Below are 15,374 nucleotides of genomic sequence, written 5' to 3'. Positions count from 1 at the left end.
ACCTTGCTTCTAATAATGCTCAAATTTGGTTATTTTTTCCTAAAATATACTTATAATATACTGTAATAATTATTATGGACCAGCAATGGAACAACTACCCACATCAGCTACATGTTTAAAGTAAAAATTCAACAGAGCATGCGCTCCACTGTTAAAGTTGTTAAGAATTTTTAAAAAAATATCCACTAGAGGGAGCTAAAAGAGTGAGAAAGCTCTAAACCAAGGGAGGTGTTAGGAATGATTCTCTTAGCTCTTGATAATATTATACAAATATTGAAGATTATTTTTAGGTCAAAAATTCTTATTTTCAGTTTCTTCTCTTACCCCATATCAAGAATTACTAAACAGTGATTTCTACTAGTATCAAAGATTTGTAATATTCTGTGGAAGGCATGTGTTTCCATGTGTAGGAAGGAAAAACAGGTAAGTGCTATCTTGAATTTCTTTTCTTAAAATAGGCTAAGCTATGTTTTTAAAATTGTTTTACTGCTAAATAATTGTTTAAATCTGTGAGGTTTCTAAAAATCAGTGTTTTCTACATTTTAGTAGGTTGGTTTTGCAAATAAAAATGAGGAAATACTTTTTATAAATGCCTCTCTGATTATAATTAGTCAAAGAAAAGAATACAAATATTTCAAGGAGTATTTGTTTTACTATAGTCATGTGACTTCAAACTTACTACTGTTTGAGGGGGAGAGAATGGAAAGCCTTTAGCTCAAGTAAGTGTTTTATGAGGACTGAATTTTTATATTGCCCAGGAAAATCTAGTATGATCCATCAAAAATTCGCTTGAGATACCCTTCTGTCAACTCCCTTTACCTTCCCTTTCCCCCAAAAACAACAAAGGATATCTGTCCATTTAAACAAGTATAGCTTATTATAGTAATTTGATTATTAGGTGTTAGTTTTTCTTAGTACTTTATTACTGTTGACATTTTATTAGTATTTATTAGTTATTATATATCACAATGGTCTGTGTTCTATTGCAATATTGGGAAACATGAAAATTATAGATAATACTGCCTTATTTTCTTAAACATACAATGTACATAGTAATATGTGGGATGTACACATCATTGAAATATGTCACAAGAAAGCCTCAATTATTTCAAAGGAGAGACTGTAGATTAATATAGGTAGGATGTATACAGTAAAATCATCAAAAGGACAATTATATTTAAAAATAGGCATTTATATTCGTGTAAGTATATAGGTATGGTGTAAATGCATTTTTTTTTTTTTGTACATTGAGTATAGATTCTTAAGGAATATCTCGGTGTCTGAAGTATTTGCAGTTCAAAAGCTTATTCTCTATGTTACATTCTACTTTTTTAAATGTTATATATCAAAATGTAACAATGCTTATTTTGTTTTGGAGTTTTCAGCAAGATTCCTGTTAATAAAAAGTCAACATTATTTAGTGAAATCTGCCACTAATAATTTATTTACTTTCTTGTTTAATATTGATACTTTAATTGATGACTAATAGTTCAATAACTATTTTTTATATTAACTCCATTGTTATCAAGTAAAAATAATGCAAAATAAAATAATTACATAATTACTGAGTCCACTTGTTGAACTATGCACTTCTATTTCTCAACAAACATGTGTTATATTCTTAATTTCTTTCTTCACAGAGTATAGATCCAATTGTAACAAAAAAATTTATTTCTTTCCAAATGAGTGTAACATTTGGTATTCAAATTTCTGTGTCAACTAATCAGTCCTAGATTGGTAAAGATACTACTTTTAGTCCATAATATAGAAATCATCTCCATATAGATTATTTTAAAGCATACTTAAATAAATAAATATATATGCATGATATTCATGGTCATGATATGCACAGCTTAATGTTATTGGAATAATAACATTGAACTAAATGAAACTGACATGTTTTGGACAAATGGGTGAATATCACTATTATGAGATTAAAACAATTTGAATAAGTTTGCATCCCTCATGACACAGCAACAGATAATAGGGAGAGGCTGTGATGTCTAAATTGTGGTTGGCAATAGAAAGACAATCAGAACTTTTAAACCTCCTGTAGGGGAACCACCAAGCTGATCATCTATCATGTTTATTTGATTCAGTGGTATTTATCTATCATTACTGTTAATCATCTGTTGACAAAGTAGTCTAGTCACCCAGATTGTGTTATAATAACTGCCAAACAACAATAATAGGAAAGATCCAGGGGATCCATTTTTTAAATTTTTTAAATCTTGATCTTTAGTATTAAGTTTTTGTTATATGGGCAACAATTTTAAAATTAGTATGTACACATTCCTAGGAACAAGTAAGTATTCTAAGATCAGAAGATAGTGAGAACATACGAAGAAAGGATTCAACTTGAATAACTACTTATTTGGGGGCTTCCTATATGCAACTCACTCTATAGTATTATAGAAAAAATTAAGAAGTAGTTAATAAGCTCCCCTAGGGGAGTCTTTACAATCAAAATAACCCAGTCTACCATTATTACACTGGACCTTGTTTTCTTGCTCATTATTTGCTGTAAAGCATTCATCAACAGTTTTAGGGTTTTTTTAAAATAATTTTTAAAAGTCTTCTTAGTTATCCATTTGAAGTAGGTAATTTTATGAAATCACAAATACACTTCATATGAAGACAGAGAGCTTATAATCCAAGTTTCCAGGAGAAAATTTTTGTTTTGCTTTGTTTAGGTTGTGCCAGGTTAAATAATGGTATAAGAGAGTTCCTTTGTGTCAACAGATTTCAAATTAAAACAGAAAGTATAATTGTAAAAGCTCTCTTAGAATAAGGCAATTCCATTATTAGTTTTATAACTTTGCTGTCAGATCAAATTGAGCATGAAAGAAACTTAAGATTTAAATAACAAACTAAACTCTTTATTAAAGATTCAATGCAAAGGGCAAGTTTCCAAAACACTGATTTATGTGTGATTTATAAAGTACTATATCTATCATGTAAACTCTACATAGACTCTTTATTGTGAAGTTTGGTACTTAAATTTGTGTCAACTAATCAATCTTAAGTCGGTAAAATTTTACTTTCATTCCACTATGTGGAGATTCTCCACATAGATGATCTTAAAACATAATATTCATGTTACTTAAATAATGCATTGAACTAAATAAAACTTACATATCTGAAAAACTGGTTAAATATCACAATTATAGGACTATAAAACTTAAAATAATTATGCATCCCTCAATGAAGTCATTATTCATGATGAATATATGCAAATATCCTTCTCATGTACAAAGATGTTATTGCTAAAAAGTGAGAAAATTTTCTATTCTTCTTTATATAAAAGCCATGTTCCTTTTGTTAAATTGAGTGTTATTGTCAGAAGATAAAGTATTCATAATCATTATGCTCTGACTCTAACAGAACCAAAAAATAGTAATGGTGGTAAAGTGTTTCAGGCTTCTCTTCTAGTGAAACATGAAAGAGAACCCTATGTTCAAAATTTGAGAAGCGAATTCAAAGGTTACTGTATAGCGTAGCATCATGAAAGATAAAAGACATCATTCTTTGATTGTCATCTTCTATGAATAGAATTTATGTAAAGAAGTCCAATTATATATTTTAAGTAGAATTTGCCCCATTATTATCTTTAAAGATTTTGTAAAATTTTGTAAGAACTATTACTTTTTTATACAATGAACAGGATAGGAATATAAAATAAGGAATATTTAAATTGGATCTAATCTCTGGGATTGTTAGTGGATTTAACTTTTCTTGTTTCTTTTGAATATCCTTTAGAGTCTTATAATGAAACATACCCATTTTCAAAAGTATATACAATTTTAAAGAAAAATTTTGGCTTGAAATAAAAAAAAAGGAACATGACCTTGTTAATATTTGTAAAACTACTGCACAATTCTTCTACATTTCTGTAAATTTGATTTTTTTTGCAAATATCTGTAATATTGAATTTTAATAGTATTTTCATGAGTTTTAATGTAATTCCCTGCCAGTACAGATCCCACAGGAATGTTATTTCCCAATAATTTGTTTTGAATATTTTTTTAATAATTATATACATACTTTCAAAGTGACACAATTTAGGAGTATTACATGTCTAAACGTTTCTTAAAAGAATGAAATAATCAATAAGTATGTAAAATCCATCTACAGTATTATAATTCATAATGGGTCACTAAGGGTTATAGTTTCAATCTTCAGAATATGTAAATATGCCTCAGTCTACACCACAGATGGTACAAAGACCTCTCTTCAAGGCTTCCAGAGTCTTGTGTTAAAAACAATCAGACATATGTTTTCATTTTATGACTTAAATGTGGCACTGGAAAAGGTGGGCAAGTGCTCTGATGTAGAACTTGTCTTATACAGCACGAATCAATCTCTTTCATTGCTATTATTTTTTCTTTCCTCTTTCTAGTGCTTGATGTTGGCCCTGTCATTCTATTTACCCCACATGCGTTATCAGTCCAACAAATTTCATAGAACATTCGTCCATCTGGTCTTTGTCACCACTAGATATGCAAAATGATTCCTCACCCTTGACCCACCCCCAACCCCCTCCCCCCCTCCACATCAGCAGAGAAGAGAAGGCATTCTCCTCAGTCCTGGTATCATAACCATGTACTCTGTGCTGTTGCTCTAAAATGACTAACAGAGGTAGTTTTATGTCTTCTGACTCCTTGGTATTCTTCACTGTAATTAGAATACTTTTGTATTTGCTGTTGAAGATGCACATTCCAAAAACTGTAGAAGTCACAATAAGACGTAAGGTAGAGTATGTGTTTAAAAATAATTGCTGACTTTTTAACACTTTCCAATATGGAGTCATTGGGGGTAAATTATGTGGAAAGATTAATAAAATTTAGTATTTATTATGGTCTCTTAATAAATTTATTATCAGAATTTGGGGAAAGCTACACTGGGAAAGTATTTTTCCATGTAACAATTAGAAATTAAAAAATATTCTTAAATGTTTGACAATCAATAACATGTTACACCATAAGCATTTTGGAAAGAATAACAGAATTATTGACTTAGTGAAATAACTTAGGAATTACAGTTAACAAATATAGAGAACAGTAGTTTTAGCCATAATCATTTTAAGTATACTGTTACATATTTCACTACTGAGTTTAAGATAACACTGAGTAATTCCTTATCAATACCACTCCTTTGAACCAATTCAAAGTTACGGAATGCTTCTCAGACAATTCTTTACTTAGCCATTCTTAAGAGTTTCCACCCAAAACCTAGAGAAAAAGTAAAGAATAATAATTATAAAAGAGCCTTCCTTTCCATTGAATTAACCAGTAATTAATGCGTAAGGACAACATGTCATCTATAGCAAGGGATTCAACATAAATAACTTAAGATATGTTCTAGGTGCATACTATAAAATAGACACATACTCAGATTGGAGGAAATGAAAGAAACCTGTGTCCATCTATAGGGAACTCAGTTCTATTTGTCCATATGTCTGTTTGAACCACTCTTCCTCCCCAGACTTCCAGAACATTTCTCCTGAGGTCTTACTTCCAAAACCAAAAGGAAGACATTTGGAGAATTTTGTGTACAGTGCTGGAAGGGAAATTATTCTACTTCCTTGTTTTCCCGTTGATTCTAAGTCAATGTTGTCACCAACCTAAATCATTAGATTGATTTAAGGTAATGCAACCCGACTGTCAGCTAGCAGCAAATTGTGCCTGAGATTAACTCCTTACCTTGATTTTCTCTTATTTCCTCTAATCTCTCATTCCTTACCCTTTCTAATCCCCCATCTGTATCATTATCTCTATTTCCTCTTAAAACATGGTGACATTAGAATAAATGATGAACTTAATGAGTGAAAGAATATAATAATAAAGGAATGTGAAAATATTAAAAACTGCTTCAAAAATCCAACTATTCCATGCTAAGGATATGAAAACTTTATGAATTAGAGTGCACAATTCCACATAATCGTTTACTAATAAGCCAATTATATTGTCCCATTTTGATAATTTTACCTTTTTTTCCCCCTGAAATAATACCTAATATTACACAGGTAGACTTTACAGCCTATAGCCAAGGGTATTTCTAAGCATAGACTATTTTAAAATGAATAAATCATAGCTTCTAGTATATTCATTTTGGATGCTTCAAAAATCCAACTATTCCATGCTAAGGATATGAAAACTTTATGAATTAGAGTGCACAATTGCACATAATCGTTTACTAATAAGCCAATCTGATATTGTCCCATTTTGATAATTTTACCTTTTTTTCCCCCTGAAATAATACCTAATATTACACAGGTATATTTTACAGCCTATAGCCAAGGGTATTTCTAAGCATAGACTATTTTAAAATGAATAAATAATAGCTTCTAGTATATTCATTTTGGATGTGAGGTACTTAGAATGCAAAGAGGAATGATTTTTAAAACAGGCATTTTGGGAAAGAAAGAAAGAATTTGACAGTTGAACGTTTTATTAGTGGTGATTCAGAAACTTTTGAGAGTTGAAGGGACAAGTAGCTTTTTAAATAGAAACATATTAGGGGGGAAAAACAAATGCTCTCTCCAGCCAGTGCCATAAAAATCAGGATATTGTAATTTCTACATACTCATTCAACTTGGTTCATTTCACCTGAAGAGACATCACTTCAGAGTTTTGAGAGTGTTAAGCAGTGTTCAATTAATGACAACCATCTGTAATAAAGATTCTAGAATATACTTTAAAGTAATCATATTGCCATTCCAAATAAATATTATGTTCCCTGCAAAAGAACCTCATTTCTGGTCTCATTACTGAACATTAGCTGTAGGGAAAGAAATAATGAAGTGTACGACTTGGAGTCTCTGACGTGAGGTTTTAAAAGACATTTAAATTGTGCGTACGAAAAGGCAAATGTGGCAGGGAAGTAGTTCACGTTAACGTTTCAAAAACCTAGTGCACCACTGCAACCACAAATACTGGTAAAACACAAAGCAAAACAAAACCTGAAGCAAGGACTCTACAGGCGGCGTGCTGACAGTTTGCTGCACGCATGTGAGCAAACGAAACAGCCCTGTGCCGACGGAGAATTTAACATAATGCATTATTTAGCTTGCTCTCCAACACAAAAAATTATACATTTAAAACAGTGCATAATTATTCCCATCAAAATTTACTTGCACTCTCTCTGGTATCAAAAGGGAGTGGAAAGGCCATTTGCAGAAAGAGGAGGAGTTGAGCCGTCCCAAGGTGGAGCTGTCTCTTGTGTTAAATGACACTGGCTGAGTAAAGCGCTCAGGGCTTAAAGGCTGAGTCAAAAGCCAAGAAGTCTCTTTATTGACGCCTACCTCCCAGCCCTTGGCAATCTGACTAATAACAAACTGAGCTAACAAGAAAGACTAGAAAGGGAGGCAAGGGAACACTGCTGCAGCTTGGATCTACAAACTAAGAAAGCAAGAGTGATCAATCCCAGCTCTGGGAAACATCTTGTTTATTTACTGCATTCCGCAGCTTGCAAATGGTTAACTATATGCAAAAAAAAGTCAGCATAGCTGTGAAGTATGCCGTGAATTTTAATTGGGGAGAAAAGGCAACTGCTTCAGGATGATCTAGTATGCACTCGGTCTGAAATATTTTCAATGAACTGCTCAGCGTTTAGTCTTTGAGCAGAGCTTTTTAACTTTATGAAGCAAAGGGACCTGCCAAAAAGTGATATTTGAGAGGAAAGTACGTGGCGGCTGGTGTTTCTTTTTTAATAAAGAAACTGAATTTACTTTGACCATCTCTTCCAGCTGTGCATTGCAGATAACGTCAGGAAGAGTTTCTGCTTTACAGGTAAGATGAATGTTTCCAGGCTTTTCTAGTACCTATCTTTGCATTGTCTTAAAGTGATTGAATTTCTACGTTTGCCCTTTTAAAAAAATAACTTAGCATTAAAAGCTATCCAGTTTCATTCTTACTCATTGGCACCACTAATGCTGTAGCAGATGCCTGTTTTCTCTGAGCAGCAGACAGTCCAACAGCTGGCTCGCCAGAGGAACAAATAAAATAAGATGCCACTGTATCTTGCATAGCATCCAGTTTGTTATTGGAAACTGTATATGTGTGCTTTCTGAAGGAAAGATCACTTCGAAACACCATTGCTGAATTTAAAATATAAGCAGAATGTTAAAAGATTCTTGGTATTTTGTATGCTATTTTTATTATTTCCTGGCTGGAAAATATATATTTTCTGAAAATAGGTAAACAGAGATTTTTGACCTCTTTCACATAAGATCAGATGTTACCCATACGGAACCCGTCTTGAAATTTGTGTGCATTTCTGAAAAGATATGAAACTGTTCCCTAGGACATTTTGAAGAACATAAGATGAATATAAGATTAAAACAGTAACTAGAGGTTGTCATCTGGAAGTTATTTACTATTTTCTCAAGATGCTGTGTCTGGTGAAATGAATCATATTCTTTCTTAGTAATCTATGAAGAAGTACTTTAGTGTTTGTGGAAGCTAATCCACAAGTTGAAGGCTCCAACTACAAGCTGTTGGGTTCTAAACATAGACTCAGAGCTGTTTAAAAATCAATTTCCCTGTGGAAAAATTTAGTCTGCTAACTTTTCCTTTATATGGAAAGGCACTCTACTGTTTTATTTCTTTAGTTGCCTTTTACCATTCAGAAACTTCATGCTCTACATGTTTTCAATAAAACCAAGTATTTTCATGGGATTAGTTTTTTCCAGAATTATTGATTGGTTTTGGGATGTTCTATCTGTTCTGTTGCACCTATCTGATTGTGAACTTTAGGTAGATTCAAAGGTACTGTTCACATTGCATTAAAAATAAATGAAAGCAGGTACCACTTGGAAAAGTTGAAGCGTTTTGAGATATGGTGTTTATTTATCTTTCAATATAATTTCTATAAATTTAAGGTACACTAAAGAAAAGAAATGCAATTAAATACATTGGAGTTATATGTATTTATCTTGTCACTGCTGTCATCTAAGAGTTAGAATCTTTCTAAAGAATTGCTATTTCAGATCCATTTCTTAAATTTTTAACGAGTTGGAATATGTGATGTTGTTATCCTGAACTGTCACTTTTTTATTCAGCAAATTAGAGGTACCCTCAAATGTTTGAGTATAGTGCAGTTTGTTTTAGAGCTTACTGTGGCTTTAAGCCTTATAATAAAGGAGGTCCATTGCTTAATTATATGATGACATTCTGTGCCCTAAAGCCAGTTTCAAGACCTCATTAGAAAGTCATTTGCTTGAAGTTTATGTGAGGTATTGTTTATTCTTTTATAATAGCTGGAAATGTGTTTTAAAGCTGTTTTCTTCTTTAGGTATATATTAACCTTATTCATAAAAGGATTTAAAAGCAGCAGGAAATATCCTACTTTTAGAAATTCAGTAGAAAGTGTGACAAGTGAAATTTTAACAGGCACTCTTAACCATATATATCTAATACTATCAAACTTACACAAACTGCCCTAGACAGCACAGTTAAAATGAAATTCTTTTTATAGTGATCTCCTTTCTTACATGATCAGAGACTTATTTTCCTCACAGTTTTTAAATAAGATAATAAAATTAATAAGTATGGAGCCCAAATCAAAGCAGGTTAAAACACAGATACAATTATTAGATAGTATATTGTGACATCCAGTTCAAAAATTAAATAAATAAAGGAAATGCATTATGTATGTATGTGTGCAAACATAGATACATATATATTTTTTGTAACTTTTTCTAACATTTTTGGATTCCCTACTTTTTTCTCTGCTTCTGGCTAATATCACATATTTGTTTTATACTGTAATCCTTCAACCTTAGGGTCATCAACTTTGTGGTTAAAAAAGAAAAAAAGGAATCAGGGTCTTTGCAAACATACACCTCTGTACCATATCGAGGTATCAATAGTCCCTTAAGCAGCAACTCTCTCATCTTTTAAAATGCAGCTTATTTGGAAAATGTGAACACCATTGATGATATAATATTTTAAATTCTCCTTGACCTAAATTTTACATTTTTGTCACAGTACAAGTTAAAAGTGAACAAAACATGCTTGTCATAGTATTAGAAAAAAATAAGAGAAAATGCAAATGTAGTAAGGTATTCATATGTTCCAAGTAATTAATATTTTTTGTTGTTTTTAGAGGAAACCCTATTATTTTGTAATCACCAGGTTCATCTCTTCCCTACTTCTGCCCGCTGAAGTACATTGCTGTTGCCTTTTGTTTTACAGAATCAGATTTCATCACATGACAACATGAAGCTGTGGTTTCATCTCTTATATTCATCTCTCCTCGCCTGTATATCTTCACAGTCCCAATCACCGATGTCCTCAGCCAGAGGTTCTTGTGACTCTCTTTGCAATTGTGAGGAAAAAGACGGTGCAATGCTAATCAACTGTGAAGAAAAAGGTATCAAGAAGTTATCCCAAATAAGTGTGCCACCATCACGACCTTTCCACCTAAATTTATTAAATAATGGCTTGACAATGCTTCACACGAATGACTTTTCTGGGCTTACCAACGCTATCTCAATACACCTTGGATTTAACAATATTGCAGATATTGAGACTGGTGCATTTAATGGTCTTGGCCTTCTTAAGCAACTTCATATCAATCACAATTCCTTAGAAATTCTTAAAGAGGATACCTTCCATGGATTGGAAAACCTGGAATTCCTACAAGCAGATAACAATTTCATTACAGTGATTGAACCAAGTGCCTTTAGCAAGCTCCACAGACTTAAAGTGTTAATTTTAAATGACAACGCTATTGAGAGTCTTCCTCCAAACATATTTCGGTTCGTTCCTTTAACCCATCTAGATCTTCGTGGAAATCAATTGCAAACATTGCCTTATGTTGGTTTTTTAGAACACATTGGCCGGATATTGGATCTCCAGTTGGAGGACAACAAGTGGGCCTGCAACTGTGACTTATTAGAGCTAAAAACTTGGTTGGAAAACATGCCTCCACAATCTGTAATTGGTGATGTTGTATGCAACAGCCCTCCATTTTTCAAAGGAAGTGTACTAAGCAGACTGAAAAAGGAATCAATTTGCCCCACTCCCCCAGTGTATGAAGAACACGAGGATCCTTCAGGGTCATTACATCTGGCAGTAACGTCTTCAATAAGTGAGAGTCACATGTCAACCAAGACCACACCCCTTTTGAAACCAGCCACCAAAGCACCAGTTTTGATACCCTATATTACAAAGCCATTCACTCAACTTCCAGGACCCTACTGTCCTATTCCCTGTAACTGCAAAGTACTGTCGCCATCAGGACTTCTAATACACTGTCAAGAGCGCAATATTGAAAGCTTATCGGATCTAAAGCCTCCTCCACAAAACCCTAGAAAGCTTGTTCTAGCAGGGAATATTATCCATACATTAGTGAAGTCTGATCTAGCGGAGTACTTCACTTTGGAAATGCTTCACCTGGGAAACAATCGTATTGAGGTTCTTGAGGAAGGATCCTTTATGAATCTAACAAGATTGCAAAAGCTCTATCTAAATGGTAACCATCTGACCAAATTAAGTAGAGGCATGTTCCTTGGTCTCCACAATCTTGAGTATTTGTATCTTGAATACAATGCAGTTAAGGAACTATTGCCAGGAACCTTTAACCCAATGCCTAAACTTAAAGTCCTCTATTTAAATAATAACCTCCTACAAGTTTTACCACCACATATTTTTTCAGGGGTTTCCCTAACGAGGATAAACCTTAAAGCAAACCAGTTTACCCATCTCCCTGTAAGTAATATCTTGGATGACCTTGATTTATTGACTCAGATCGACCTTGAGGACAATCCCTGGGATTGCTCCTGTGACCTGGTTGGATTGCAACAGTGGCTACAAAAACTGAGTAAGAACACAATAACAGATGACATCCTCTGCACTTCTCCAGAGCACCTGGACAAAAAGGAATTGAAAGCACTAACTAGTGAACTCCTTTGCCCAGGTTTAGTCAACAACCCATCCCTGCCAACTCAAACTAGTTACATAATTGTCAGTACTCCTACAACCACAACTACAGCCGATACTATTTTAAGATCACTTACTGATGCTGTACCACTGTCTGTTCTAATACTAGGGCTGCTGATCGTGTTCATAACCATTGTGTTCTGTGCTGCAGGGATAGTGGTTCTTGTTCTCCACCGCAGGAGAAGATACAAAAAGAAACAAGCAGATGAACAGATGAGAGACAACAGTCCAGTCCATCTTCAATACAGTATGTATGGCCATAAAACAACTCACCACACTGCTGAAAGACCCACAGCATCACTCTACGAGCAGCACATGGTGAGTCCCATGGTTCATGTCTATAGAAGTCCATCCTTTGGCCCAAAACATTTGGAAGAGGAAGAAGAAAGGAATGAAAAAGACGGAAGTGAGGCGAAACATCTTCAAAGAAGTCTTTTAGAAAGGGAAAATCATTCACCACTCACAGGGTCAAATGTGAAATACAAAACCACAGACCAATCAACTGAATTTTTATCCTTTCAGGATGCCAGTTCATTATATAGGAATATTTTAGAGAAAGAAAGAGAACTTCAGCAGCTGGGAATCACAGAATACCTAAGGAAGAACATTGCTCAACTGCAGCCTGATATGGAAGTACATTATCCTGGAGCCCATGAAGAGTTAAAGTTAATGGAGACCTTAATGTACTCAAGGCCAAGGAAGGTATTAGTGGAACAGACTAAAAATGAGTATTTTGAGCTTAAAGCTAATTTACATGCTGAACCTGACTACTTAGAAGTCTTGGAGCAGCAAACATAGATGGAGAGATCGAGGGCTTTTGCAGAAATGCTGTGATTCTGTCTTAAGTCCAATCCTTGTAAATAAGTGCCTTACATGTGTGTGTCATCAATCAGAACTAAAGCACAGCAGTAATCCTATGGGAAAAAAAAGAAGAAAAAGAAACTCAGGGATCATTGGGAGAAGCCATTGCATTTTCTTCAGGCAATTTTGCCTGCCCCTAATAAATTAATCCTTGTATGTAAATCATCCAAGGATTATAGTAATATTTCTCCATATACTTAAAAGTGTTTCAGAAAAGACCTGTTGCACATCTAAAAGGGTTGAGTATTTAAGTAACACTTATTTTATTGAATTACTTTACCAGTGGATGAAATAAAATTGGGTTTTGTCACTTAAAAGTTATGCCTGTATATGTAATTATAATATGTAAGGAATATATTGTTTATATAATCAGCATATACCACAAAAAATGTATATTGTCAGATACACCTAATTTTCTTGCAATAAAGGCAGAAGGAACTGGAATTTTAAAATTATGACTAGTAATAGTAAAGAAAAAAAATAGAACGTGAAATTATATAGGTTATGAGTGACCCAAAACTGAGTATTTGAGGGTTAGAAAAATGTCACTGCTATGCTTTCTGAATTTAAAAATAAGAGTCATTAATAGTTCAGGTGATGAATAAGCAAAGTTTTTGGTTTCTCTACACATTTTTGTGTGGACAATCTTATCGTCAATGCTGCTGTGAACTAAGGTATGTCATTTGTGCTCAAACTTTGATTCTTGTTCTTGGGATATTTTTAAAATGCTACTGATATTCAACTGTAAATATGATTAGTGCATAAATTAAGTTTGGTTTCTTTCATAGCATTAATCCTTTGTAAATTTGAATGACCATGATAGAAATAAGTTTCTTGTGGCAAGTAATAATTCACAGGTATAAAACAAATAGGAAAAATCGTGTTTTTAAAACATTTTATTAATGTAAACTGGTAGTTGCCATAAATTAGTAGCAAAAGGCACGTCTAAGGGTAGGTGGTTTAAGTTGCCTCAAGAGTGGGACAATGTAGCTTTATTTTACAAGAAAGTATAGCTAGATTTCTATGAACTATTTATTCTGTACAGTTTTGTATATTTTTGGTTCACAAAGGTAATTATTCTTGGGTGCCTTTCAAGAAAATTAAAAATACTGCTCACTACAATAAAAATAAAATGAAAACTCTCTTTTTAAATGAATTTTCTTCAGTTAGTCTGATCTGTAATTCAATCAATTCAGGATTAACACACACACATGCACGCATTTGTGTACATGCACGAGAAGGAGATTTCTGTTTGTTACACACACAGAAACATCTTGTTCACTATCTGCAAAAAGGTCATTCAGTGTCTGGGTATGATTGACACAGAATCGAACCTAAATCTGACCAGTAGGTCTCCCTTTCCAGCAAATCCTTTTCCCACTCAATACAAATGAAAGGGATTTATTTTTCTTCTTTCTGATTATACAATCAATGATACAGCAGATTCCTGAATGTTCTATTAAATGTTTTGGTTTTCAACACTCAACTGTCTGGAATACTAGCAAATCATATATTATTTCCTTGATTTTGAATAAGAAGCCTTTCTGTTGATAAAAACAGTAGGGGTCTGTGCTGCCTGGTATGAAGACTAATTATGTGTCTATTATGAAGTCATATCACTAGGTTTTCTTTTAAATCATTGCATATATTAATAGAAAACAATTAATAATTATGTATTAAAAGGTTGAAAACCTAAATTTCTCCATTAATGCCCAAGGTTGGAAAGAACAAAGATGAGAATTTTTTTAAAGTTACACTTACTAAGGGAAAATCTGGGTGCACATGGGTTGCTATATATATTTATCCACTAAAACATTTCAGCACAGTCATGAATAATAAATACTTCAAAACATGATTTTAAAAGTTACATTCTAAAAAGAAGAACAAAGTGGGAACAGGTTTCATGTTATTACACTTCTCCTATTCACTGGGTAGTATCTGCCAGTATTTTCTGATTCCAATCAAGTACACAGAGGAATTAGAAAGACTTAAGAAATTCCCATGCCTGGAGGACCCTTGGAATGGGTCCATGAATTCAGACAGAGACATGTCCTCAGGAATGTTCTTCTCTTTTGGGTGGAGGAATTTTTTTTATTTTAATCTTTATTCATGGTTAATCTCCTAAATTAATAGTATTCATTCTTCAACTTATCTCAAGATGGAAGAGAGTCATTTATGAAGTCATGTAAATATATCCTTCAAATTAAATATAACTGCAAAACTAAAATTCTATGGGAATCCAATTACAATTTATAATGATGTAGAAATCATTATGGCTTCCAAAGGGTAACAAATTTTAAAGGCTTAAATGTTTCATTCATGATGGAATCTTTCTTGGAAATTTGCTTCCCTATTAGAAGTAGTTGAGAGTTGAAAAACCTAGTGATGGTCTCTAATTCTTTTTTTCTTTTTCCTTTTTTTTTATTAATTTTTTATTTTTTATTAACATATATTTTTATCCCCAGGCGACCTGTGATAATCACTCAGAACTTTGATGATTTTATCTGCATTTCCTGTTTCTTCTCTCTCTCACTAACAACAAATTTTTATTATAGTTTCTGTTAGAGT

At 33.1% G+C, this 15,374-nt stretch overlaps 1 protein-coding gene across 1 annotated transcript; it reads left to right on the top strand.

Annotated features, from left to right (window-relative positions):
- Nucleotides 1-215: 215 nt before the first annotated feature.
- On the top strand, nt 216-13,962 carry SLITRK6 (SLIT and NTRK like family member 6). Its single transcript, XM_082701463.1, has 3 exons — nt 216-423; nt 7,748-7,790; nt 10,197-13,962. The coding sequence occupies exon 3, from the start codon at nt 10,221-10,223 to the stop codon at nt 12,741-12,743; it is 2,523 nt and encodes an 840-aa protein (XP_082557589.1). The 5' UTR covers nt 216-423; nt 7,748-7,790; nt 10,197-10,220; the 3' UTR covers nt 12,744-13,962.
- Nucleotides 13,963-15,374: the final 1,412 nt, after the last annotated feature.

Source organism: Mustela nivalis, assembly GCF_964662115.1.
Source record: "Mustela nivalis genome assembly, chromosome: 15".
NCBI lineage: Eukaryota > Metazoa > Chordata > Mammalia > Carnivora > Mustelidae > Mustela > Mustela nivalis.
This window is presented reverse-complemented; position numbering and strand designations above follow the sequence as displayed.

What these genes read in the sequence shown, in the direction of transcription:
- SLITRK6 (XM_082701463.1), top strand. Translation starts at nt 10,221, where the DNA reads ATGAAGCTGTGGTTTCATCTCTTATATTCATCTCTCCTCGCCTGTATA.